Source organism: Artemia sp. Qi Xiang Cuo, chromosome 2 (genome assembly GCF_049724085.1).
Source record: "Artemia sp. Qi Xiang Cuo chromosome 2, ASM4972408v1, whole genome shotgun sequence".
NCBI lineage: Eukaryota > Metazoa > Arthropoda > Branchiopoda > Anostraca > Artemiidae > Artemia > Artemia sp. Qi Xiang Cuo.
In genome coordinates this window covers 37,247,592-37,275,236 of record NC_142795.1, presented here as the reverse complement: position 1 = coordinate 37,275,236, position 27,645 = coordinate 37,247,592, and the positions used below count along the sequence as shown (strand labels likewise).

The window sequence follows — 27,645 nt, the reverse complement described above, 5'->3', positions numbered from 1 at the left end:
TTTTATTGATCGTGAGTCAGCTTGTTTTGGCGGTGAGACAGTCAACATCGAAAAAATGTTTAACACATATCCATTATGCTTGCATACATTGGGCAGCTGGTCACCCTGTGAGACTGTGATTCCTGTCTTGAAGAGAATTTTGACTCTTACACTAGAGTTTTCTTATGCTCCAATTGTCACTATGATAGTTTGGATCGATGGGAGAGTAGCTACCTTGGTATTATTGGGAAACACCCTAAGCACTAGTTCAGTTTATATTTAAGACATTATTATAGTTGAAGCTTTAAATTATTTTGGTAGGAGGAACCTTCTCTGCGCTTCAATTGCTGGAATTATAAGAGAGCCTGGTTTTTACGTCATCGCTGTGAAGATACCGGCTACTAGGATTATAAAAATACGGATTTATATTTGGCTGTCACAGAAAATGATTCTTAATATGCGGATTTTGGATGTGACATTGCTTCAAATAAGTAAATTGAAACACGTGAATTTTATAATATTAATCAAAATAGTATTATTGACTTTACAAAGAGATTTAATAAAAATGAAGTTACATTATATTGTAGAAAATGTGACCCTGACTTTGCACACCAAGATGCATACAAGTTAAATCCTGACGAGAAATCGTGACCGATAGTTAACAATACGTAGAAAAAGAAATCTAAACAACACAGTGTTTTGTACATGCAAATTTTATTAATGAACAAATTTACATAGATTTTAATAGTATTATACTCTTAGGGCACCAAAATGTATACTGTATAGGTAGGAAAGAATATTTTCAACTAGAAAGTAGGTCAATCGAGGATTTTCACCACAAATTTTGAGGAACTCACTGTAAGTATGCCCTTGACATCGAAAGACAAAATATTATAGTGCATGAAATCCACAGCTTTTGGTTGATCAATCTTGTACCCGTTTCTGATTTTGAATAACAGATTTTCGACTTTCTCAGAAAAATGTTTAGTGTGAGGTGTGTAGAACGTATACGGTAGACCGACAGGATAAAAAAAAATCAATATTCTTTCTTGTTTGAAAGATGCATAGCCAATGCCCCATCTTTACAGATGATGGGCTACTGTTAATAATGATAAGGGTATTGTTAACACTTTTAATATGCTCGAGAAAATCCTAAACTGCGCAATAGGATTTGTATTTGGAAATGTAAGGATCCAAATTGAATACATTGATTATTTGATTCCTGTTCATGGCGCCAAGTATAATAGAGCACTGCCATAAGGGGTAATTTCCCAATAGGCTTAAGATTAATTTAACGAGATTAATGCAATACTTTTCTCCAATGGCTCGGCGAAGGTGCACTCTAAGCGTACAGTACCCGTTCGGACAATAGTCATATTGTAAGTACCGGAAAAATCCAATACAATGATACCATGAGTCTTTGCATACATTTTTTCGTTTATACCGATGTAGGATTATAGGATATTCGATTATAGTTTTTATCAAAAAGATAAATTGTTGAGTGGAGTTCTATTTATTTTACATACAAGAAATGAAAGACCCAGCAGATCAAATTTATGTGGGGAATTTGCCCATGATCCAAAGACACTAGAAATTTTTACAAAAGATATAGTGAGTTTTGAAGGAACTTTACCATTGATAAATGATGAACCAGTGAAGGTACGTGCACCCGTAGCCATATATCGTTGGTTCGTGATTGTATGAGGAACGAGCAGTTTGATGTTATTTCCAGATGCTCTTATTGTTCAATTGCCAAGGCAAAATAACTCATAACTTGTTGTTCTCGGACATGAAGTATTGCTGAGGTGAGAGAGAGAGAGAGAGATTTTCCATTTACACTGGTTTCTCTAAAAAAATTGTGAAGTACACAATTTTCATAGGATAACCCCTCGGCTGCACTTGGTTCGATTTTTCAGCAATGACCCGCAAATATATAAATGTTGAAGTCAAATCTATGAAATAATCTTCACTGGAATAAACATGAAAATGGACATTTTCGGTGAGCAATTGTTGCGGGTAAAATTATTCATAGTAACCATGTTTTACAAAGACAACTACATTTTATGCACTGAAAAGACTTAGAGATGACTTGACTGAAGGATTAGATTCTTTACGTAGTAGCTATGCCATTTCTAGGAAAAGAAGTCCTTTTTCGATCCAACAATTTTTACTTTCTTTTTCTTGTTTGATGCTTTACGCTTCCAGAATGAGTTGAGATTGATGATTTATGAGGACTTTCTAATTCTTTTTAAACCTTTTCCGCTTTGTCGTGATTTTAATCGCTCGCCGAGGGATCGAGCACTGGGGCTGATATTTTGTGAAACACTTTCTTGAAAATCCTTCCCAGAGTCCCAATCATGTACTCGAGAGGATGCAAAATCCGCAGCAACCCGTGCAATATATTTTTAGCCTGTCGTAGTGTAGAGCAAAATGACTAAGCAAACCAATGGCTGAAACCGAAACTGGCCATTGACGAACGACCCCTGAAATGTTCCATTCCTTGACCCAATTGTCCGGGTCCAAGATTAGCAACATAGCAATCAATATCAGGACAAACAAATTGAGGTCTATTAACCATCTAACTGAATTGTTCGAAAACGATATATAACCACAGCCAAACCTTTTGTTCTTACTAGAGGATCATCCAATTCACTTCTTAATGTTAACTGACAGAGCTTCAAATATGAAGTATTGACTGGAATGTATTGAAAGGGCTTTATACTGTAGTAGTGAGTGGGTTCACTAGAGGTTTTTCGTTCAAGAATAAGTAGGAGGGGGACATTACTATACCAACTGTCGATCTCTCGGCAAAGGATGCGTAAAGAAATATACAATCGTCAGATGAGAAGGCGCGTGCATAGTCTGCATAGATGACATGCTGCATACCACTGAAATTTTTACTTTAGTAATACGATCTTTAAATCGAGAGCATCACATAAATCCTCACTAAAGAATATTTTTTAATTCTCAAATGGATTGGTAATGTCAATTCTCCTTTTTTCCGGTGAATAGTTGAATGTGAAGCCACTCTTATTTCGAAACGCAATGATTTTGTGGATAAATCGACACAACTCACTCATAGTATAATTGCATAGATCATCAGAGTCAAAATTTGCCACTGCCCCCTTGTCAGAAAAGTCAAAGGGTCTTAATTTAATCTCATATATTCGATAATTTCTTAGGATATCATATGTATTTTTGAATATAAAATCAACAGGAGCAACTTCATACCTTCCCTCAAATTTAATGGCGGGAGAAAATTTTGTCAAAAAATCGCTAGTTTTATTCAAATCCTCACAGAAGAGGGTCTGAGAGACTGGACATGAATGTCACATAAAAATCATTAGCCATTATGAACGTCTTCAGTGGCAATCCAGAAATAAAAATCAGAGTTATATCCTAGCCAGCGAACAGGCAACTGTCACTTACCGTTGCGAGTACGAGTCTTTAATACCTTTTTAGTTTGATACTTCCCACTATTTCTAACTTTTTGCAACTCATAAACATAAAAACCGCCAAGAATCTCATCATCTTTCATAACACGAAGAAGATACGTTACATTTTAGTGTCCTAGACCTGTGACACTTTGAAAAATTCAATGGACCGGAAGTAATTCCCCTTTTTAAAAATATTTCTAGTTCCATTGATTCGAACAGTGTGAACAAAAATAATTTTTTTCTTCTCAGCCTTTTCATTTGAATACTGTTTACGAAAAATGTCCAGCATATTGTTACTACGATGAACTTCTAGACGACTAATATCGAACAAGGATCGATGAGGACGTTGATTATAAATCATTATTAAATCTAAATCATGATTATATCTAAATCATTAATAAAAGCAGCAGTATTTTTCAATGTACAATATCTTGAAATTAAAAGTCGAATAGTTCTTATCAATCTTTCAGCGAATGCAGCCTCTATAGAGCTTTGACTATGATAGAGTACTTTATTATATTTCAATAATACCTATTTTACGTGTGGACTAACAAGTTTACTACCCCGATCTGTTTGAATTTTTCTATACGAATCTTATTCAAGAATACTTTCAAGAGCTTTAGCAACTTCATCGTCGCTCTTTGACTTGAATAGAACTACATACGCATAGCGACTAAAAACACTTATTAAAGCCTCTGGTCCTAAGACTTCGATGATGAGTGTAACTGGGTTCTTTCTGTAAATACTCCTTTGCTAACTTGTTTTCAACTCCCATGACTTGAGCAAGTGTAGTGAGAGAACTTAAAATTCCAACTTATCCAATATTTTAAAAAACCCGTTTCAAAACTTGATCCATTTTGAACGTAATCGTGGATTGAAGCGTTCGCTACCCTTTTGCACACTAAATGAGGAGGAAAGATGCGTTCGTTTAGTGCTCTTACCAGACCCACTTGGTCTGTTATCCATTCATATATGTCGGGATATTTCTCCAAATTCCCTTAATTGTTTTGAAACATGTTTATTCCCAATAAGACTTTTGGGAAAATTTGACGACTTCAAAAATTTATACAAAATATTATAGAAGGATTAAAGTCTTTTACGATTTGCAATCAAATCTGATAACACATTAATTAACTTGCAACTCTTGCCTTGGATTAAAACTTCATTCTTTTTCTTATCAATTCGTTCATTTTTAGTGAGATAAGTCAAGAGTCTTTTATTTTGCTCACGGTAGGAATAAGGCAACAAGTCTACAAAACTTGTTAATAAATCTCCTTCTTCCTTTTTCGGCTTTTTCTAAGTTTCAAAACTTTAAGTACTTTCAGAAGGTTGATCAATGACATTTACTTGGAGTGGCCTTTCACGGTAAGAATTATAATTGTTGACAAGTTGAAGGGTATTTGGAAGCAACATTAATTTTTGATCATCGGCAATTGTCTCATTGTTAATAAATTTATCGAGATTATCTTCAAAGTGCTCTTTTGGTGAAAGAGCCAGTTCATTTGGCGTCAATTTATAGGGTTTAACCATTTCTAGAGAATAGTATTTACAGATCCGAGGATTATCGATAGTAACAATGAAAAGAAACTAACACCTGCTTGAACAAGCCGTTTTCTTTTGGTGTTTTCTTTCTTTTTGCAAGCTAGGGTGCGTAAAAGTGAACGATATAGTTTTTTCTGGTGTCTAACCCCTTCTGGCTATTAGACATTACCTTCAGTTAAATTTAGACAAAACTCAGAGAAGAAATTAATGAATTCAGTTTCAATACCATGTTTGAGTATAGCTTTCCTTAGCCGTGGTTTTGAATTAGCAAGGACGGAAAATAGATGTCTCTTCTCAGGTAGCTTTTTCAGCGTCATGATGGCTACTTATGATTTTTCTAACCATTCACTGGTGGATATACAGTAATTTCATCATCAAAAATATCAGTGACTACTCAGGTCTTCACCCGTGTTTTGACTAAGGTCTAGTAGAATACAGCCATAAGGTTTATTAGTAGCTTGATTGTTTTCCGAGGGTAAAAATTTTGGTTTGCCAGTTTAGATTTGTTTGTTTAGAGTTATAAGAAAATTTGGATTGCGAACAACCCAATAGATGATATAGTAACTACAATTCAAAGCAAGTGTTCTCATACATTTACTCTGATGAAAAATATTATAGAGAACAACAGTTACGGAAATTTTTTGATGATGTGACTGGACCGTGAATAATTGTAGCATTCATATTCGCTTTAGCCGTAAAACATAGCTGTTCTTCCGACTTCAACTTGTTTAATGATATAAGATATCCTTCATACATCGTGTGCCATTCTAAGGCTTGTCGACAACCCTTGTAATTTCCACTGCTAGTTTAGGCGCTCTAGGCTCCATTTCGCCATTGCTGGCGCTTTCAATGTCTAATAGTGTAAAAGTATCTATTACTATATCTTTGATGTTGACACACTGAACACTTTTCTAGTACTGAAACAAGATTGTATCATCCATATTACACCTGACCATTTAAAACAGGGGTGTGTCGTGTGACGTAAGACCAGCTGGCCGTTTGTATAGGGATGCCTTTAAAACAGGGTGTGTCGTGTGACGTCACATGGCATGCGTTTAAAATCCTATGCCTAGGGATGAATTTAAAACCCTATGGGAACCTGTCAGGGATGACTTTAAAATCCTGGATAGGGATGACTTTAAAGACCTAGGAGAATCTGCTAGGGATGACTTTAAAATCATGCCTAGGGATGATGTTAAAGTTTTTGATGGGATACTACTCAAATAGGTGCAGAAACTAGGAAAAGGTGCAAGCCCCTCATCGACAATGATCTTCACGGTTTAACAGCTAAATGTTATTTTGAAGTATCTAAATTGTCTTAAACTTTTAATCCAAATTCTTTTTTTCAGTGTGTACATTAAAACTTAAGTTGTCAGCCCCTCAAATTTTTTAAATTATATATTTCATGAAAGAGCCCAAAACTTAGTTTGAAACTTGTTGATACTGTTTTCTTATTATTTTTAGATATTTTTCCAAACAGCCATTTCTCATCATTCATTCCACAGCAAAATAGCATCTCCGTATCCCGTCAGTTTGTTAGCTACCAATTATACATTTGCTGAAGTTTACTATGGTATTAAAGGAATGGTACTTCATAACAGCTTATCAGTCAAAACTAATATTTATTCAAAAAGTTTAACTTTAGTTTTTGAGATACTCAAGAAAGCAGTTTTTCCTTGTTGCAGCATACAAAAACCCCACAAAATCGACAACAACTGTTTTGACGAGATTCCATCTTTTTGTCTTGCACATATTTCACAACGAGAACTGGAGTGTTCAGCTGACCAGACCAGTAACCGTGTTCCAACATATCCTAGCCAAACATAATCCGGTACACTGAACTTCCTTCTTTTTATGTTCTGATTTTATCAGTCGCTGCGTGATTTTCGAAACGGGGGCGTCTCCTTGTCTTCTCAATAGGCGGCTTCACGGATAAATGTGTTAGTCCTCTGGCTAAAATTCTTCTAAAGTCTATCAGGGGGATTTTCCCCCCTTCTGGTTTCATAATTTTATAAGAAGCATATGCATTTGTGATGGTCATGTCCAAGAGACCAAAGAACAGCCTATGCCACCACTTATAGAACTTTTGATTGTATCCGTAAATTCCACGAAAAATGCTAGGATGATCGTCCCATGTATGCGTTATAGTCGCTGACCATTTTCGGACAAGATATGGTCAATTTGTTTCCATCCTTATTCTTCTTAGTAATTGTCGTCACATCAGTCGAATCCCAGTTATACGTCAAAAAGACACTTTCATTGTCTCTCCACTTCACAGCAACAATTTCTTGCTTAGAAAATCACCAATCTGAATCCCCTCTCCCCATCTTCTTACCCTCGATTAGCTACGGAAATGCTTTCTTGTGTTTCTTATTGTCCCACACGAAGGAATACCTTTTTCTTTCAAGTAGCCCAACAATTCAACGAAGTAGAATAGTTGTCAAAATACAACACAAGGTGTTTGGACACGAGGAGAGCAGTTAATTCGAAAACTACTCTCCCTCCCAATCCCAATTGCGCCTGTACGGACGCTTCCTTTTTCTTTCCTTGTCAGATTTCAAATCTGTAAATGTAGCCAGACATACAAGCAGTGGATTAGAATTTATATCCTTCCTTTATGAGTTTCCAACTGTTATATTGCTTCATACGGGATCTACCCTTAAATAATATCATACTCTCATCAATTGAGAGAGCCTCTGCCTCATTCCAAGCACCTGAGAACTGTATGTTCCGTTTTTCAATAAACGGTCGAATATTGAATAGCTTGTCCTTACAATCTTCGGGTATTGTATGGTTGTCACTGAGTTGAATTAATCGTCGAATTTGGAAGAATATGTCTCTAGTCATGTTCTTACATATAGCTGAGGCCTGCACATTGTCAGAGCTCTCCCAGTACATTTTCATGTCTGGGACTGTATGGTATGACATGATTATGTTGATGCCTAGGAAACCCAAGAGTTACTTACGGTTAAGGGTTTAAAGAACTTGGCAGAAGCTAATTAATTTATCTTTTGGTGGGAGTACAAGTGCGTTTGTTCAACTATCTGATCAAATAACTTCCTGTTTGGTCTAATAACTTCCTGTCATTTTCTGGTATTTTAACTGCATCCATCACTTCAATGCTGATGCCAGACTCAAGTAAGACGCCTTGATCATCGGAGAGGTCGCAATCTGACTCAATTCTGTGTCAGAGTCATAGTCAGAGGGCAACTCGTCTAGTAAAGTTGAAAGATCTCCTGGGGTTATTTTCTTCTTTATGTTCTGATAAAAAGTATTCTGTAACTTAACACAAGGGATGCATACAGGGTCTACTAGTCTCTCTTGTAAAAGCCATGAAACCTTTGTAATAATGTACACAACAATTAAGGTAATGAATGATATTATAAATTACTGTTAAGAAATTACTTTTAAGATTGTTCTTTTCTGCCAACCGTCTAGGGCTAAACGGAAAGCAGGTCGTCCTCGTCTGGGATGGGAGGACGTCATAAAGAAACATTTAAAGGAAATGGGAACTTCATGGGAGTGTGTAAAAAGGTAGGCTTTGAATAGATTGGGATTAAAGAGGAGTGTGCTTAGCTGTGTTGGCCTCAGGCGGCTTTCTGCTGCGGTTAATTGTTAGTAGTAGGAGTAGTTTTAAGAAATAAGATCAATAAATGACATTCATTAAATAGAGAAATATATAGAGAGATAATAATAATAAAAAAAAATAAAACTGTATAAATAGTAATATGTAAATATATCTAAACATTAAAAATTAAGAAATAATTAATAAATATAAAAATTGCAGCAGTAAAAAAATAATATAGACAAATAATAATAAAGACATAAAAGTTATTAAAAACAACATTAATGAACTACAAAATAAAAAATAAGACTTTCAAAGCAAAGGACTCTCCTGCAAAACCGCAGACTCATGAAAATTGAGGAGGAGAAAGGGGCTCAATATATTTCCAAAATCTAGGTGAAGCCTTTTGTTGGTTGTTCTTGATTTTAATGGAATGCCAAGAAAGGTAATTTTTCCAAGAAGATACAAGAAAGATAAGCTTAAAAATCTAAGGGGACAGACAAAGGCATGATGCGTTCCTCTCTGACCGATCTACTAGTGCTCAGACACGTTGCTATATATTAGCTAGTTTTAAAAGATCTTATGTCACTAATTTTGGAAAAACAGATTAAAAACATACTTAACTCAACAAGTACTGTTACTGACTGAAGGGACCTCAGGGTCCCAGAGAAAAATAGTTTTGTTATCCCAAACTTGCGAAAAGTGACCCAATTGCATGTAACTCAAACTATAAATCAGTGTTTATTAACTTAGGAAAAATAATCGTGTTTACCTACCTATATCAGAAAAACCAAAACGCTTAATTGCAAAATAAGATATTTTTGTGAGTAACTTTAGTATGCATGAAAAAGTTATTGACCGTGTTGTGCGATTTGTATCCAATTTTTACAAGTGAATGACGTATTAGTATAATCGTTTCTGAAAGGAGTATCCGACAGCATCTATAATATCTTGTTATTTTTAATTTGAGGTGCCAAATCCAGCTTTTATTCTGCTGGGACCTGTAAATCCCGTCAGTCCCGAATGGGTTAGTAGTGTTGTTTTACCAGACATTGATGGTCCGCAAAGAAATGATCTGAATGGTGTTTAAAATTGATACATACTCCTCTAATGTCAAAATACAACTAAACAAACCTAACCTCAATCTGTTGAATAGATAGACAAAGAGATCGAATATACCTGGCTTCTTTAATTAATAATAAAATACACTACAAATATTTTTAAACATTTTTACAATGGCAGTGGAAAACACTTGGGCTTTGCAAGTACTTGAACATATTTACAATGGCAGTTGAACATTTTAAAAGGCACTTAAAAAATGGGTCTCCCGCTCGGAGGGCCCGGACCAGAAAGGTGCCGTGGCGGTGGGGGCGGCAGCATGAAAAACTCTTAAAAATACCGCTTTGCACAACAAAAATAAAATAAAAATAAAATATATGAATATAAACATGTAAAAATGAAAGCACTTTGCGTAACAAAAATAATAAATACAAAAATTGTAAATATAAAATATATTAGTATATAAACATGTAAGAAAAATACACACTGCTGAGCTGGAGACAGAAAAGAATGACCCTCCTCCCTCCACTCACGGAAAAACAGCCCCCATTCCTCCTCCCGCCAGCTATAGGCCTTTCTGCAGACCGTGTTGTTTTCTATAATATACAGAATCAACTGGATCTGAAGTAATATAGTGACCGTGTGGTAGTACCCTCACACCGTCCACACGTACATAAGCTTTGTCCGATATGGTGGACATGGTATTTTTTTGGACTCGACCTTTATAGTTTTTATATTTTAAAGAGTGAATCACCATGACTTTTGCTCTTGGAACTAAATTATTTTATACACAGTTCTTATAAAGACTCATGTTGAAATTTACCTTTACATAGTGTGAAGGCACCCCCTTGCAGACTTGTCTGGTAACCTCATTGTGCGTTTCCACACAGTACACCTTCTGACATGGAAACACACATTTGGATACCAAGTCACTCCCCGTCTCGGATTTTACCTGCGACAATTTATTTGGGGCCTGGCGCTTCACTAGCTCCGGATAAACGGACTCATCCCAGTTGGCATAGTCCATTCGAAAGCTAATGTATGTAACATTTCCCAAATCGTGCCACTTATTATCGGTTTTAACTTTTAACAGGAGTGAGTCTGTATGCCCATAATGCGGCTTAAACTCTGAACTGCTGAAATATGCTGGTCCTAAAATGTACCTGTTTCTCCACACTCTGTTCTCCACAATTTTGCAAACTAAGATCATTCCTGAAGATTGGTGGAAAGGTGTCATCTTCCTCTTATGGAAAAGGAAAGGCTCTAGAAAGGACTGTTCAAAATACCGTGGAATAAGTCTGCTGTCAGTCCCAGGAGAGCTTTTCTTAATGGTCCTGCTGGATCGTTGTCAAAATACAGTTCGTGGGATTTGGTGACCGGAACAAGCTGCTTTTATGTCGGACCGTTCCACCATCGAGTAGATTTTAACGATTATACAGATAATAGAAAAAGCCACGGAATTCCACCAGAAGGCTTTTTTCGCCTTCGTTGTCTTTCGTGCTGCATTCGAATCAGTGGACCGAGAATCACTTTGGAAGATTTTAGTATCGACTGCCCCCCCCCCCGAGAAATACTGCAGACTCTTCCATGCTTTACACCATGACACAGAGAGTTGTGTTCAAGTCAATGGCCAAGGCAGCCCATTCTTCTAAATTACGGCAGGAGTGCATCAAGAATGTGCAGTGGCCTCGGAGCTCTTCAATTTCGTCAAAGACAACGTTATGACAAAGACGACTTCACACCTCAAAATTGGAAATCATGTCATCTCAGATGATGATTTTCCTTACGACCTGGACATCCTAGTGGACTTCATCGATCATTTGCTGGAAGCACTTCAAATCTTACTAGAAGATGTCGCAAATGTGGAATTGCAGATAAACTGGAATAAAACGAAAATTATGGCCATAGACCCGTCTTCTCCTGCTGTCATTTCTCCAGTCAGTGTGGACGGAACAACTAGCATAGAAGTTTTACGAAGGTTCACCTACCTGGGATCCATATTTTCTTCAGATGGCTACCTTCTTCCCAAGCTGCAAGCACGGATATCCAAGGTGTTATCTGCCATGGGCAGGTTGAACCGTCACCTTTGGCGAAAACCGAATATCAGTCGTTCAACCAAACTTCGAATTTGTAACACCCTCGTCGATTCTGTAATGCTTTGTGGAGCTGAGACTTGGCAAGCATCAGCCACAACCCTAATGGCAATCGATGGATTTCAGTTGAAGAGTCTGAGAAGGATAGAAGGTCTACGGTGGGTTGAGTTCGTGAGTAGCGAGAAGCTGCTGCATCTCACCAAGCAATCCTGTTTTTTTACCTAAGCAGCGGAGCTTACATTACGGTGGTTTGGACATCTACTTCGAATGCCCATGCATTTTCCCGTAAAGATGATCTTCGACTTTGGCTCTATCATAGCCGGTTGGAAGCGACCTCGTGGCTGACCAAAGAAACGATGGTCCAATAGCGTATCCGAGCTCTTAGTGATGGCAAATATCAGACTGAGTGAAGCGCAAACCCTTGCAATGGACCGAAGTGGATGGATGAGGCAGAATTCACTCTCTACACCAAGTGGAACCCGGCAGGAGACCTAAATAAGTAAGTAAGTATTTTGTGGCTTGACTTTCTAAGACTCGTGATTTGGGATGTCTAATTTGCTATTTCGGGCCTCTCTGAGCCAGGTTTCTTAGGCTTTCTTAGGTGTATGATGTTTGAAGCTTTTTATTTGGGAAGTTTGGTTTGTTAATTTTGGGGTGTTATGAGCTCGGCTTTGCAAACATTAGTTTGCATATTCAGGCCTTGGTGAGCTAGGTTTACTAGCTTTTCGAAGGTCTGGAAGTTATGATTTGATATTTTTAGTTTGGTATTTTTTGGCTTGAGTTGTCTAAGACTTGTGGTTTTGGATGTCTAATTTGCTATTCTGGGCCTCTCTGAGCTAGGTTTCTTAGGCTTTCTTAGGTGTATCATGTCTTAAGCTTATGATTTGGGATGTTTGGTTTGCCACTTAGGGGTTTTATGAGCTAAGTTTCGTAAGCTTTCGTAGTATGACTTTTCTAAAACATATGATTTTGGATCTTAAGTTTGCATTTTTGGGCCTTTGACAAATAGGTTTATAAGCTTTTAGGAGGTCTGGAACCTATAATTTGGGATTTTTAGTTTGGTATTTTGTGGTTTGACTTGTCTAAAACTTACGATTTGGGATGTTAAGTTTACTAATTTGAGCGAAGGGCTAAGAAACCTAGTTCAGAATCGCTTTGGCAAATGAGCCAAATAAACATCCAAAAATCAAAAGTTAAAGACAACACACACCCACAAAAGGATCAGAATACTAGCTCAGAAATGTCCGAAATAGCATGCTAAACATTCCAAATCATGAGTTTTAGACATCTAACACCTAAGGAAACCTAAGATACCCAACTCAGAGAAGCTTAAATTCGTAAAGCAAACACCGCGAATCATAAGCTTCAGACAAGTCAAACTACGAAATACTAAAATTAACATTCCAAGAAATAAGTTTCAGACTACCCACACCTACGATTGTCTAAGAAACTTAGCTCAGAAAAGCCAGAAAAAGCAAACAAAATATCCCAAATCATAAGTTTCTGACATCACAAACCTACGACAGCTTAAGAGACCTGGCTCAAAAAGGCCTGAGGTAGTAAACTATCCATCCTAAATCATCAGCTTCAAACAGCACACACCTACGAAAGGCTACAATAAATAGTTTAGAAAAGTCCAAATTAGTGAACTAAACATCCAAAGTCATAAGTTTCAGACAAGTTAAACCTGACAAAAGTGTAAGAAACATAGCTCAGAAAAGCCGGAATTGGCAAAGTAAACCTCCCAAATCATAATTTATAGATAACACCCACCTACAAAAGGTATTTTCGACATAAACCATTAAATTAGGTTTTGTTTTCTTAGACCACACTGCCGTTCTAAGACGAACAAATAAACTTTCAAATGGGGATAAATCCATTTATTTAGACAGTGAAAAAACAGGTACAAAAGTCTGATATTTTGGTCACATATACAGCGGCCGTCTTTAGTAGAAATACTAAAATAATAAAATTGAAACTAGCATATTTATATACAACAAAATAAATAGCTTTTCGGGTCATTCACAAAATAATGACCTTCCGGATTATTTACTAGAATATTTTCAGAGAGAGTTCATTGACAAAGTTCATTCAAAGTTCTTGATGTAAATTTTTTTCTTTAATCTTGCCCAAATGTAAAACAAATTTCCAATGAAAGTGGCAAAGCCTTCTGTGTCTTTTAATTGCAAACCAAATGTTGGGTTTATAGATGTTTACTGGATTGGTCTCATTTCCCCATATATACGATGTATTTTCGACATAACACCTTTAAATTAGGTGTTGTTTTCTTAGACCACACTGCCGTTCTAAGACGAACAAATAAAATTTCAAATGGGGATAAATCCATTTATTTACACAGTGAAAAAAAGGTACAAAAGTCCAGATATTTCGGTCACATATACAGCAACCGTCTTCAGTAGAAATACTAAAATAATTTGTTTGACCAACAAAAGGCTAATAAAATTAGCTCAGAAGAGCCTAAATTAGCAAACTAGAAATCCCAAATCATACATATCAGATAAGTATTAAATAAAAACAAGTTTTTTTAACTGAAAATATCGAGTGACATTAAAACTTGTAAGGAACAGAAGTTATTCCGTATATGAAAGGGGTTGTTCCCTGCTCAATGCCCCACTCTTTGCGCTAAAGTATGACTCTTTTTCACAACTCTATCTTATAAAACAATAAAAAACTTTACCGTAAAGAGCGAGGCGTTGAGCAGGGAACAGCCCCTTTCATATACGGAATAATGTCTGTTCGCTTTAAGTTTTAATGTCGCTCCTTCCTTTCAGTTAAAAAAAAAACTTGTTTTTTGATTCAATTTCTCAGCGCTTTTGAATTAATACAGGTTTTGAATTTGGCTCACAGTACATAAATAATTAAAACGAAAATTGTATATTAATTTTACTTTTTTAACTAATAATAACTTTATAATAGCCCAAGTTAGATTTTTGTTCCAGTTGTTTAAGAATGACTCCTGGATTACAAAGGCTGTTTAATTAGAATAATAACATCTTTTAAAACTTAAAAAGGAAACTTTAGCATAAGAGCGAGCTACTGAGGAGAGACAACCCATCTTATATATGTAATATTTTTTGTTCCTGTTGCTTCTCACTTTCAGTTGAAAAAACTTGTTTTTTTTTAATTATTGATCTTTTTTAAATAATGTACGGAAATCCAAATCCCCCTCCATGGAAAATTCCCTTCCCCCACGAGAAACTATCCCATTGAAAGATTCTCCCGGGTAAAAAAAATAAGCGATATTTGCGGAAATAATTTGTAAGGCTATTTTTATGAAAATGAAAGTCACAAGTTGAGCAATTCTCAAGAAATGAATGAAAGAAAAAAATATTTAAATTTATGCGCAATAATTTATGTTCGTTTTAAGTTTTAATGTTATTCTTTACTTTCAGTTGGAAAAAACTTATTTTTTTTTATTTAATAACAACCACACCCTGAAGACATACAATATCTTTGGTTTATTATCATATAAAAATCATAGTTATGAAGCTTCTTAAGGTAAAATTAAATGCTAAGATTGGCCGGAAAATAACACAAACAAATTATTACTTACATAGATCATTATTTAACAAAATCCAAACTTTAGCGTAAAGAGCGAGATACCAATGAGGAGGCGAAATTCCTCATATATGCAATATGCGGGGTTTTCCCTCTCGTCAATACCTTGCTCTTTACGCTAAAGTTCAAATCTTGATCCAATTCTTTAAGAATAACCCCTGAATCATAAAGGTCGTTTAATTAGTAAAAATAGCTCTTTTGAAATTATTAAAAATACTTTAGTGTAAAGAGCGAGGTATCAAGGAGGGGACGAACCCCTCATATACGTATTGATTTCTGTTCGTTTCAAGTTATAATGTTACTCCTTACTTTCGGTTGAAAAAACTTCTGATTGTTTTTTAAATAATGCTGGAAAACACAGCACCCCCTTCATGGAAATTCTCTTCTCCCATAAAACATTCTTTCATGGAAATATCCTCTCCCGTAACACAATCACCCCGAGCCCCTCACAGAAAAAATCCTCCCCTGAAAACGTCTGTATACTTACCAATAACCAATAGGCTACTATATATAAACAATGGGTAAAGTTCACAACTTACAGCCCTTCCCCTGGGGACTGTGGGGAATCAAGTTGTCCTCAAAGACATAGTTATTAGGTGTTTCAACTATGCTGAACAAAATGGATATCCCAAAATGTTGATCCAGCGACTTTGGGAAAAAAGAGCGTGGGAGGGGGCCTAGTTGTCCTCCAATTTTTTTGGTCACTTAAAAAGGGCACTAAAACTTTTAATTTACTTTCGAATGAGCCCTCTCACGAAGTTCTCCGACCACTGAGTCGATACGATGACCTTTGGGGGAAAAAACAAAAAAAAATAAAGAAATAAACACGCATCCGTGATCTTTCTTCCGGCAGAAAATACAAAATTCCACCTTTGTGGAGATAGGAGATTGAAACCTCTACAGTTGGGTTCTCTGGTATGCTGAACCTGATGGTGTGATTTTCATTGGGATCCTATGAGTTTTAGGGAGTGTTTCCCCCTTTTTTCGAAAATAGGGCAAATTTTCTCACGCTCGTAACTTTTGATGGGGTTGCCTAAACTTGATGAAACTTATATATTTAAAATCAGCATAAAAATTCTCTTCTGCTGATGTATCTATTTGTGTCAAAATTCCGTTTTTTAGAGTTTCAGTTACTATTGAGCCGGGTTGCTCCTTTCTTACAGTTTGTTACCACGAACTGTTTGAAAACCACAGAATACCAAACTAAACATCGAAAATTACAAGTTTCAGACAACACAGAGCAACAGGTCATAAGTTTCAGACAGCACACCTATGAAAGACTGAAAAATCTAGTTCAGTGAGGCCTAAAATAGCAAACTAAACATCCCAAATCATAATTTTCAGAGAATATGCCCAATTCATAAGTATTAGACAACACACACATACGATATACTGAGAAACCTAGCTCAGAAAAGCCATAATTAGCAAACTGAAGATGCAAAATCATGAGTTTTCCGAAAAATCAAATCACAAAAGGTTAAAAAATCTAGCTGAGAAAGGCCTGATATAGAAAAGTAAACACCCTAAATCATAGGTTTCAGGCAACACATACCAACGATATGCTGAGAAATATAGCTCAGAAAAGCCCAAATTAGAAAACTAAACATCCCGAAGCATACTTTTCAGAGCTTTATTTGCATATTCAATTTAAGTTTCACTTGTTTTAAGATCTTTTTATTCATTTACATTAATATCTATTGTATGCTTGTTTGCAATGATTGTTTATTTAATTTCTGTTCGTTTTAAGTTTCATTTATATTTCAAAAGCGAAATATTTTTTTTTTCGTTTTAAGCTTGATTTTCATATACAATCTAAGTATTTCTCGCTTTAACATCTATTTATTCATTTATATTATTACTTGCTTTATGTTTTTTCCTATGATTGCTTATCTAATTTCTGTTCGTTTTGGGTTTCATTTATTCTTTAATAGTAATTCTGGTCGTTTTGAGTTTTAATTGTAACAATTAACGTTTTTAATAAACGTTTTTTTATTTAATAACAACCACAAGGCCTAAGACAAACAATATCTTTGGTTTATTATCATATAAAAATCATAGTTATGAAGCTTCTTAAGGTAATATTAAATGCTAATATTGGCAGGAAAATAGCACAAAAAAATTATTACTTACATAGATCATTATTTAAAAAATCAAAACTTTAGCGTAAAGAGCGAGATACCAATTAGGAGGCGAAATTCCTCATATATGCAATATGCGGGGTTTTCCCCCTCGTCAATACCTTGCTCTTTACGCTAAAGTTAAAATTTTGATCCAATTCTTTAAGAATGACCCCTGAATCACAAAGGCCGTTTAATTAGTAAAAAAAAGCTTTTTTGAAATTATTAAAAATACCTTAGCGTAAAGAGCGAGGTATCGAGGAGGAGACGAACCCCCTTATATACGTATTAATTTCTGTTCGTTTCAAGTTTTAATGTTGCTCCTTACTTTCAGTTGAAAAAACTTCTGATTGTTTTTTACATAATGCTGGAAAACCCAGCACCCCCTTCATGGAAATTCTCTTCTCCCATTAAACATTCTTTCATGGAAATATCCTCCCCCGTAACCCAATCACCCCGAGCCCCCCACAGAAAAAATCCTTCCCTGAAAACGTCTGTATACTTACCAATAACCAATAGGCTACTACATATAAACAATGGGTAAAGTTCACAACTTACAGCCCTTCCCCTGGGGACTGTGGGGATTCAAGTCATCCTCAAAGACATAGTTATTAGATGTTTCAACTATACTGAACAAAATGGCTATCTCAAAATTTTGATCCAGTGACTTTGGGAAAAAATGAGCGTGGGAGGGGGCCTAGTTGTCCTCCAATTTTTTTGGTTACTTAAAAAGGGCACTAAAACTTTTAATTTCCTTTCGAATGAGCCCTCTAACGAAATTCTCGGACCACTGAGTCGATACGATGACCTTTGGGGGAAAAAAAACAAAAACAAAAAAAACAAAGAAATAAACACGCATCCGTGATCTTTCTTCCGGCAGAAAATACAAAATTCCACCTTTGTGGAGATAGGAGCTTGAAACCTCTACAGTTGGGTTCTCTGGTATGCTGAACCTGATGGTGTGGTTTTTATTGGGAATCTATGAGTTTTAGGGAGTGTTTCCTCCTTTTTTTGAAAATAGGGCAAATTTTCTCAGGCTCGTAACTTTTGATGGGGTTGCCTAAACTCAATGAAATTTATATATTTAAAATCAGCATAAAAATTCTCTTCTGCTGATGTATCTATTTGTGTCAAAATTCCGTTTTTTAGAGTTTCAGTCACTATTGAGCCGGGTTCTCCTTACTTACAGTTCGTTACCACGAACTGTTTGAAACCATAGAATACCAAACTAAACATCGAAAATTACAAGTTTCAGACAACACAGAGCAACAGATCATAAGTTTCAGACAGCACACCTATGACAGACCAAAAAGCCTAGTTCAGTGAGGCCTAAAATAGCAAACTAAACATCCCAAATCATAATTTTCAGAGACCATGCCCAATCCATAAGTATTAGACAACACACACATACGATATGCTGAGATACCTAGCTCAGAAAAGCCATAATTAACAAACTGAAGATGCAAAATCATAAGTTTTCCGAAAAATCAAACCACAAAAGATAAAAAAAATCTAGCTGAGAAAGGCCTGATATAGAAAAGTAAACACCCTAAATCATAGGTCTCAGGCAACACATACCAACGATATGCTGAGAAATATAGCTCAGAAAAGCCCATATTAGAAAACTAAACATCCCGAAGCATACGTTTCAGAGCCTTATTCAATTTAAGTTTCACTTGTTTTAAGATTTTTGTATTCATTTGCATTAATATCTATTGTATGCTTGTTTGCAATGATTGTTTATTTAATTTCTGTTCCTTTTTAGTTTCATTTATACTTCAATAGCGAAATATTTTTTTTCGTTTTAAGCTTGATTTTCATATTCAATCTAAGTATTACTCGCTTTAACATCTATTTATTCATTTACATTATAACTTGTTTTATGTTTTTTCTATGACTGTTTATCTAATTTCTGTTCGTTTTGGGTTCCATTTATTCTTTAATAGTAATTCTGGTCGTTTTGAGTTTTAATTGTAACAGGTATTTGTATCTGCTGAGCTTAAGTTTAAATGGCCTTTACTTTTCTTTGAAAACCTTACTTTTGGGAAAGTTTTTTTTTAATTAATAGAGGTTACACAGACAAGATAAAAGCACAACACAAGACTACAGAAACATTCCAAGTCATACGTTTCAAACGATTTCAAAAGTACACTTTGAAAACATCAACAGAGGTAACATAGACAAGACAAACCACGACACAATACTACAATAAACATCCTAAGTCATGCGTTTCAAATGAAACACTTCCAAAATGCGCTTTGAAACATCAGCATAGGTAACACTAACAGTATAAACCACAACACAATACTACAAAAATATCCTAAGTCATACTTTTTAAACGACAAAAAACTTCCTAAAGGTACTTTGAAACATCATCAGAGGTAAAGCAGACAAGATAAACCATTACACAACACTATAAAAACATCCCGAGTCATACATCTTAAATGAAAAAATTCCAAAATGCGCTTTGAAACAGCAACAGAGGTTACACAGAAACGATAAACTAAGATACCACACTACAAAAATATCCAAAGTCATGCGTTTTAAACGACAAACTTCCAAAATGCACTTTGAAACATCAACAGAGGTAAGACATACAAGATTAACCACGACACAACGCTAGAAAAACATCCTAAGTCATACGCTTCAGAAAATAAACTTCCAAAATGCACTTTGAAACATCAACAGAAGTGAAATAGACAAGATAAACTACGACACAGCACTAAAATATTATCCTTAGCCATACGTTTCAAACGAAAAAACTTCGAAAATGCACTTTGAAAACATCAATAGAGGTAACACAGACAATTTGAAGCACGACACAATACTACATAAACATCCTGAGTCATAAGTTTGAAGCGGAAAAACTTCCAAAATGCACTTTGAAACACTAACAGGGGTAACACAGACAAGATAAAGCACAACACAATACTACAAAAATATCCTTAGTCATGCGTTTCAAACCGAAAAACTTCCAAAATGCATATTGGAACTTCATCAGAGGTAACACAGACAAGATAAACCATGACACAACACTTTAAAAAAATCCCGAGTCATACGTCTCAAACGAAAAAAAAACAAAATACACTATGAAACATCAACTGAGGTGACACAGACAAGAAAAAACACGACACAACACTACAAAATATATTAAGTCACACGTTTGAAACGAAAAACTTCCAAAATGTACTTTGAAACATAAACAGAGGTAACATAGACAAGAAAAGCCACGACGCAACACTACAAAATAGTGCCAGAGGGCCTGTAATAGTGCGTCACGATGATGTGAAATATTCATAGTATTGACTAAAAAAATGCGGCAATTACTCTAAAAGCCCTCGGAAATACCTCTTAATAGGGCTTAAATTTATCAGTTGCGTAATGACATGGTGGTGTGAATTGCTTGGAGTAATATGATCTAGAGGTTAAAGTTAAGGTTGAGATGTTAAATGAGTTTTCCGGGCGGTAGGGTGACTGAAATCTAATATGCAGTCAAAGAAATGTGGTATTTTCATTAAAAGCCCTTCAGAAATTACCTCTTAATATGGTTGAAATTTATCTTTAAGGAGACTATTTGAATTTTGAAGAGAAAGTATTATTTAAATGTGTGCTTGTCAACTGGGGGGACACATAGTCCTACCCAAAGGAGATTGAGCATTTTCGTTAAAAGCTCTTAATAGGGCTTAAATTTACCTCTAGCGACATTATGCGAAATACAAAGAAAAATATTATTCAAATGTGCGCTTGTCAACTGGGGGAGGATAGTCTTGTCTCAGAGAAACGAAATATTTCCATTAAAAGCTCTCAGAAATACCTCTTAATATGGCTTAAATTTATCTCTATCGAGATTAAGTGTAAATTGAAGAGAAAGTATTATTCAAATGCGGGCTTGTCAATTGGAAGGGGGTGCATAGTCTTGACCCAAAGAAACGGCGCATTTTCGTTAAAAGCTCTTAATATGGTTTAAACTCACCTCTAGCGAGATTATGCGAAATACGAATAAAAATATTATTCAAATGCCCGCTTGTCAACTGAGGGTGCGTAGTCCTGTCTTAAAGAAATGTGGTATTTTGATTAAAAGCCCTTCAGAAATACCTCTTAATAGGGGTTAAATTTGCCTCTAATATCGATCCTCCCTTCTGAAAATTGTTGCTAGGAGTTGGACAAGCCAAATATTGTCACGCCCATGTGAAATATTCATAGTCTTGACTCAAAGAAATGCGGCATTTTCGTTAAAAGCTCTCAGAAATACCTCTCAATAGGGCTTAAATTTACCAGCCCTGTAATGCCGTGGTGGTGTGAATTGCCTGGACTAAGATGTTCTACAGCTTAAAGTTAAGGTGTATGTGTTAAAGGAATTTCTCGGACAGTCGAGTTACTGAAATCTAACATGCAGTCAAAGAAATGAAGAGTTTTGTTGAAAGGTCTTAATAGGGCTTAAATTTGCCTCTAGCGAGATTATCTGAAATTTTAAGAGAAAGTAGTATTCAAATGTGTGCTTGTCAACTCGAGGGGGGGCATAGTCTTGTCTCCGATAAACTTTACATTTTCACTCAGAGCTCTCAGAAAATTCTCAATAGGGCTTAAATTTACCTCTAATATCGATCCTCCGCTCTGAAATGATTGCTAGAACCTCCATCTATCTCTTATTCACGTATGTTTCTGTTTGTATTTTATCCTTTTATAAGTCTTTTCCCGCGTTTTTCTTTTGCTTGTAGTGTTTTGAAGTGATTTTCTGTAATTTCATTATTTTATAGCGGTTTTTACCCTTTATATGCCTTTTCATGCTTTGTTTTTTTACATTTGTGGTTTTAACTGCTTTTTCTGTGGTTTCATGATTTTGTAGTGTTTTTTATCAATAATGTTGTTACTTCCAAAAGTCTGTGTCCTTTTAGATTTATTGATCTAGAATATAAGTTCAATACGCAAACATTTACGTAGGCCTAATGGAATATCTAAAACCATAACTAAATAACACCTGCTATGTAACTTAACTTGTCTAGATCACATTAGTGTGAAAAAGTGGCAGGTGTATTTAATAGTGTAAAAGTCTATAGGAGTGAGGACACTTTTGCTCTGATGCGGAAAGGCTTGGAAATCATTTAATCGACTGGAACTTGTGGGTTCTTATTGCGTGTAAAGTTTATGTCCTAGAACGTATTACTCGAAACAGAATATTAGAAAACCTTTCATGGTCCACTCGGTTAAGGCACAGCTTCATTGGATGGAAATGGTCCTTTCGAGTTATAATTAAGACATAGATCATTAGAGTATAATGATCCTCTGAGAAAAACGCATTGAAAGAAAATGAAATCTCGAAAAGTATTATGTAACACCCCCCGCGTGTCTGCCATGACCAATTAAAAGTGGGGATCCCCCATGGGCTCTGAAGAAACAGGCCACTTTAGACAGTGTCATCTGTAGACACTCCCCATTACGTAAAAGTAAAGAAGGAAAACCGCCTTCAAACAAAAACCGCCTTGAACGTCTCGAAGAAAAACAACAATTTTAAAAATTAAATCCCAAAAAGTATCGTGTAACACCCCACGTGTGCGCTGCTATTACGTAACACGCACGTGTTCGCTGCCATTACGTAACACCCATGTGCGTGCTGTCATTACTTAACACCCACGAGTGCGTTGCCATTAAGTAACACCCGTGTGTGCACCGTCATTAAGTTATTCCCGATAAATCTACCAAGTCACGTAGGATTACGTCATATTCAATAAATCTATCAATTCAGGCATGACCCTCAACTCCAATTACATAGGTAAACATTACCTATGGCGTAACACTTGCTGACGTGGAATGAGCTAACGCCTGCGTCTCTTAGTTTCTCCCTATGACTTAACTAACGCCTGATGTCCATTTCAAACAGGGCGTCACGGGAATCCGGGCGTGTGTCTTCCCGGGCTTTCGTGGGATTCCGGGGGTGTGTCTCCCAGGCCTGTCGTGGTACTCCGGAGTAAGGATGTTAAATAGATTGAGGGGATACTATTGATAAATAAATAGTTACAATAAGGATAAATTCTTTTATTGGACAGTGAAAAAAACTAATCAAATAATGTACTGGATATTTCAATCACATATACAGTGATTAACAGAAATACATTATTTCTGCTGATGACGATTACTGTACATATGATCGAAATTTCCAGTATTATTTTTCTATTGTTTTTTCTCACTGTCTAATAAAAGGATATGTCCTTATTCTAACTTTTTATTTATGGTCATGGAAAGGCAGTGTCATCTTCGAAATTACCTAAGGAGGATTTAGTTTGTGTTGTGTTTTTATTAGTAAGTAAAATTAAAATTGTAATAAAAAATGAAATTTGTAGTTTATATCTTATTTTTCACTTATTTTACTTATTTTACTTTTCACTGATTATAATTGCAGATAAATATTTAGTGGGAACAACTGTCAAATCTCCTTGTAGTTATGTTATCAATGGGACCGTAAAGAGGACTGGAGAAATATATACACCAACATATCCGGGGGTCTATCCGAAGAATTTGTATTGTAGCTTTCAACTTGTTGGCAAGAAAGGCCAAAGAATTCTGATGGAGTTCCGAGATTTTGACATCTTTTACGGAGGATCACAGTAAGAAACTCTGCTCTGATTTAGCCCGTGTTTATTTTGCTAGGTATTTGACTATGATTTGGTGATTTTAAGTAAAACCACAGGTGATGTTCCCCTTTAGGCTAAAAGAAAAGAACTTAAATAGGCTCCTTGGTTTAGCTAAATGTTGCCGTTACACCAGGGAGGCTGTGGTTTTTTCGGGGAGGGGGTTGGTAGGAGTTCAGTGCCAAAGATCTTTCTCTGGGGAAAAACTGTAGAAAAGCTGTAGAATAGTTTCAATGCGATTAAAAAAAGAAAAGATAAATTCTTCGCACATATCTCACTAGTTCCAGTTAAGTTCTGGTCTTAAATGCAAATAATGTTCTGGTCTTCAGAAGGAATGAAGAGTGTCAGCCCTACTCATGTTAATTTCTGCTCATTTTGATTTTGATTCGTTGTTTATATTAATTTCCGTTCTATTTGGGTTTCATTTATTTATTGATGGTGATTTGTGGTAGTTTCACGCCTGGAAGATTATTTGACTTTATTTCTGCTCATTTTATTTATAATGGAGCTCTTTACTTTTCTTTGAAAAACTTGTTTTGGGTAAAAAGCTTTTAAATTAATTTCTGTTCATTTTTTATTGAAATTGTCTTTTTCATGGATAAAGAATATACAATTTTAAATCTCTTTGGTTTTTACTATAAGAATCTACAGTTTGACTTGCTATTCGTATGTTAGTATGCTGAAAATCTCGACACAAATAGTATTGTTTAATTTAGTTTTAAACCTTCTCAAGTTGACCTGAAAAATAAAACTTAATACCATTCCAGAAAAATGTTAGCTATTCCCTTTGACAACCTGGATACACTTAGACTCTTTTGATTTACTTAAACTGTAGGAGCAGAAGTAATAACAGTAGTAGCCCTGAAAGTTTCAACTTAACACCCTCAGTCGTTCGTGGGATATTGCTGAGATTTCTTATTGACAACCAGCATACACAGAGTGCCTTTTGATTTATTTTTAAAGCAACATTTAGTTTTAAAGCATAATGGGCAAATTGCATAACTGTAAGGTGTTGACAAACCCAATATCCCTAGAACCATAGCTACTGAGCAAAATGCCTAGCTCAGAATTTTGATTGGATGCTTTTGGAAAATGAATGGGCTTTGAAAGAGGACTGCTTGCCCTCCAATCACTCGTGATTCATAAAAAAGGCACTTGAAGTCTTAATTTCCAATCGGATTAGCTCTATTAAGAGTTTCTATGTTATTACTTTCAATGATAGCGCTCCGCTGCGCATTATATTGCTTATATGCCCTTTTGAAAACCTGCATGCATATAGTTTGTTTCGTTTAACTGAAACTCTCCCTAAAGGTTCCCTAAAACTTTCACCTTAATACCTTTAGTGTTATTAGTCATAGCAATCGTAGAAGTAGTATTAATAGTATACATATAATGCCTTCTGGGTAGTTCAGAATCTGACACACTTTACCCTAAAGGTCCTGTATAATAATGTTCGTCTTTCTTGAGATACTGTTGTGTCACCCTTTTGACAATCTACCTGCTAATAGTTCGTTTTGAATTAGTTCACCATCCGCCTAAATATTCCTTGAAACCTGCACCTTAATACCATTAGTTTACGTAGCAGCCATAGTTGTAGTAGCAGTAGTAACATTGGTAGCAGCATGCACATAGCACCTTTATTTTCTTCAACCCCCCCCCCCCTCAACACACGTCGAAAGTTTGAACTTAATAACATAAACCGTTCCTGAAGCATTGCTGATATGTCCTCTTGACAACCTGCATGTGCATAGTGTGTTTCGATTTAGTTCAATACTATTTCAATACCCTCCAAAATTTTCGCCTGAACAATTTTTCACCAATATGAATAGTAGTAGCAGTAGCATCAGAGTTGACAATAGTAGCCTTAGTAGCAGTACTAATAGTAGTAACAGTAGTGGTAGTAGTAGTATTAATAGTAGTAGTAGTAGTAGTATGAGTAGGAGCAGTAGCATTATAACGCAAATATTGTCATTTGGCTAGTTCAATATCCCGCATAACAAGCCATGTAAGTTTCAACTTTACACCAAACCGTTCTTAAGATATTACTGATACGCCCTTTTGACATACTGCATACAGACGGTGTGTTGTGATTCAGTTCACCCTCCCCCTCGATATTTTCTGAAAATTCCACCTTCGTACCCTTATCATAGTTGTAATAGTAGTTGCAGTAGTAGTACTAGTATTAGTAGTACCAATATACTGTTTTTAGGTCAGTTGAAAATCCACCTTATCAAGTCCCAGAAGTTTCAACATGATACAATTAGCGTTGCTATGACATTGCCAATATGCCCTATTGATAACCTGTATATTCATATACTTCCTGATATTTTCACCTTACTACTCTTAGCCTTAGAAGTGGATGCAGTAGAAGTAGTAGTTGGAGCAGTAGTAGTAGTAGTAGTAATAGTAGTAAAAATAGCATTGCTTGTAGTATTAGTGATAGCGTGAACATAATGTCTTTTGACTTAATGCCACTGTGAAGTCACGCTAGCTGGATTTCCCTTTTACAGACCCCAGCCCATCTAACAGCTTCGGAACAGCTCCAACCTTTTAAACTCAGTTTATCCTATGGGACTAAGGTTCCGGTAAAAAAAATTCTTGTTAAAACGGTAAAATAAATTAAAAGCTACAAATGCGAATATTTTAAGAGTTTTCTTATTTCCTTTGATTATGATTAGTATCGTCATTTTCTTCCTTCTTGTTGTTGAAATTATCACAAAAAAAAACACACTGTTCAAAATAGAAAACATTTCATTAAAGCGGAAATGCTGCTATCGCCTTTAAAAGGTTTAGGTGGGAATGTCGGCCCCGCTCTTATTTGGCTCAGTTTTAGTTTGAAGTGTTATTGAATTGATTTCTGTGTTTTTATATTTAATCTATTCATCAATAGCAGTATATTCTATCCTAACGTTTGATGTGGCTATTCACTTTAACTTCTGTTCGTTTTAAGTTTCATTTATTTATCAATAACAATATTTGTAAAAAGAGTTATGAAAGAATATTTATTTCATGACTTTAATAACTACAGAGATCAAAATCTATCTTTTTATTTATATAAAAATAACTCACCAGTTATAAAAATAACTGGTGAATAATGGCAAATAATGCAAACTAAAAAAAAAAAAAATAATAACGAAATGGGTAAAGTTTAGCATATAGCATGATGCTTTATCCAGACAATAAGAAGGGGGGTTGATTCAGTTAATATGAAAGCAGTTATGAAAATCGTATAAACAAAAATTTGCTATGTGTAATGAAATTAGAATCGCATGACTGTAGTATTTAGTTCAGAAGAGGGGATAAGCAGCATTTTTTATTAAGGGGAAATAAATTATATGTATTATTGAAGCCTTTCTTTAGAAGTTTTTCTTGGCAATTTGTCAAGATCCTTAAAAAAAATGTGTTCTCAAGAACCTCCCCAAAAAAAAACGTTTGTAAATTTTTAGTAAAATGTATTCACTTTTTTGGTAAATGTAATACAGTTTTACTTTTGGGCAGATTTCGGGGAACTCAATTTTCTATCAAAAAAATTCGGAAAAGCACCTAACCGTGGGTCCTTTTGATGAGGAGGGATTTTTCCTTCCCTGCTTCTCTCTGTTTTTATCTGTATTTGTTATATTTTAAAATGTCGAGATAATTTGTAGAGGA

General features: G+C 35.5%; 1 protein-coding gene across 1 annotated transcript in view; it reads left to right on the top strand.

The window, feature by feature from the left end:
• Positions 1 to 27,645, top strand: part of LOC148955194 (cubilin-like) — a 232,136-nt gene that overhangs the window by 82,841 nt on the left and 121,650 nt on the right. The window contains exon 6 of the mRNA XM_089106517.1: positions 23,769 to 23,973. Coding sequence (XP_088962643.1) covers positions 23,769 to 23,973 — 205 coding nt within the window. The remainder of the gene's footprint in view (positions 1 to 23,768; positions 23,974 to 27,645) is intronic.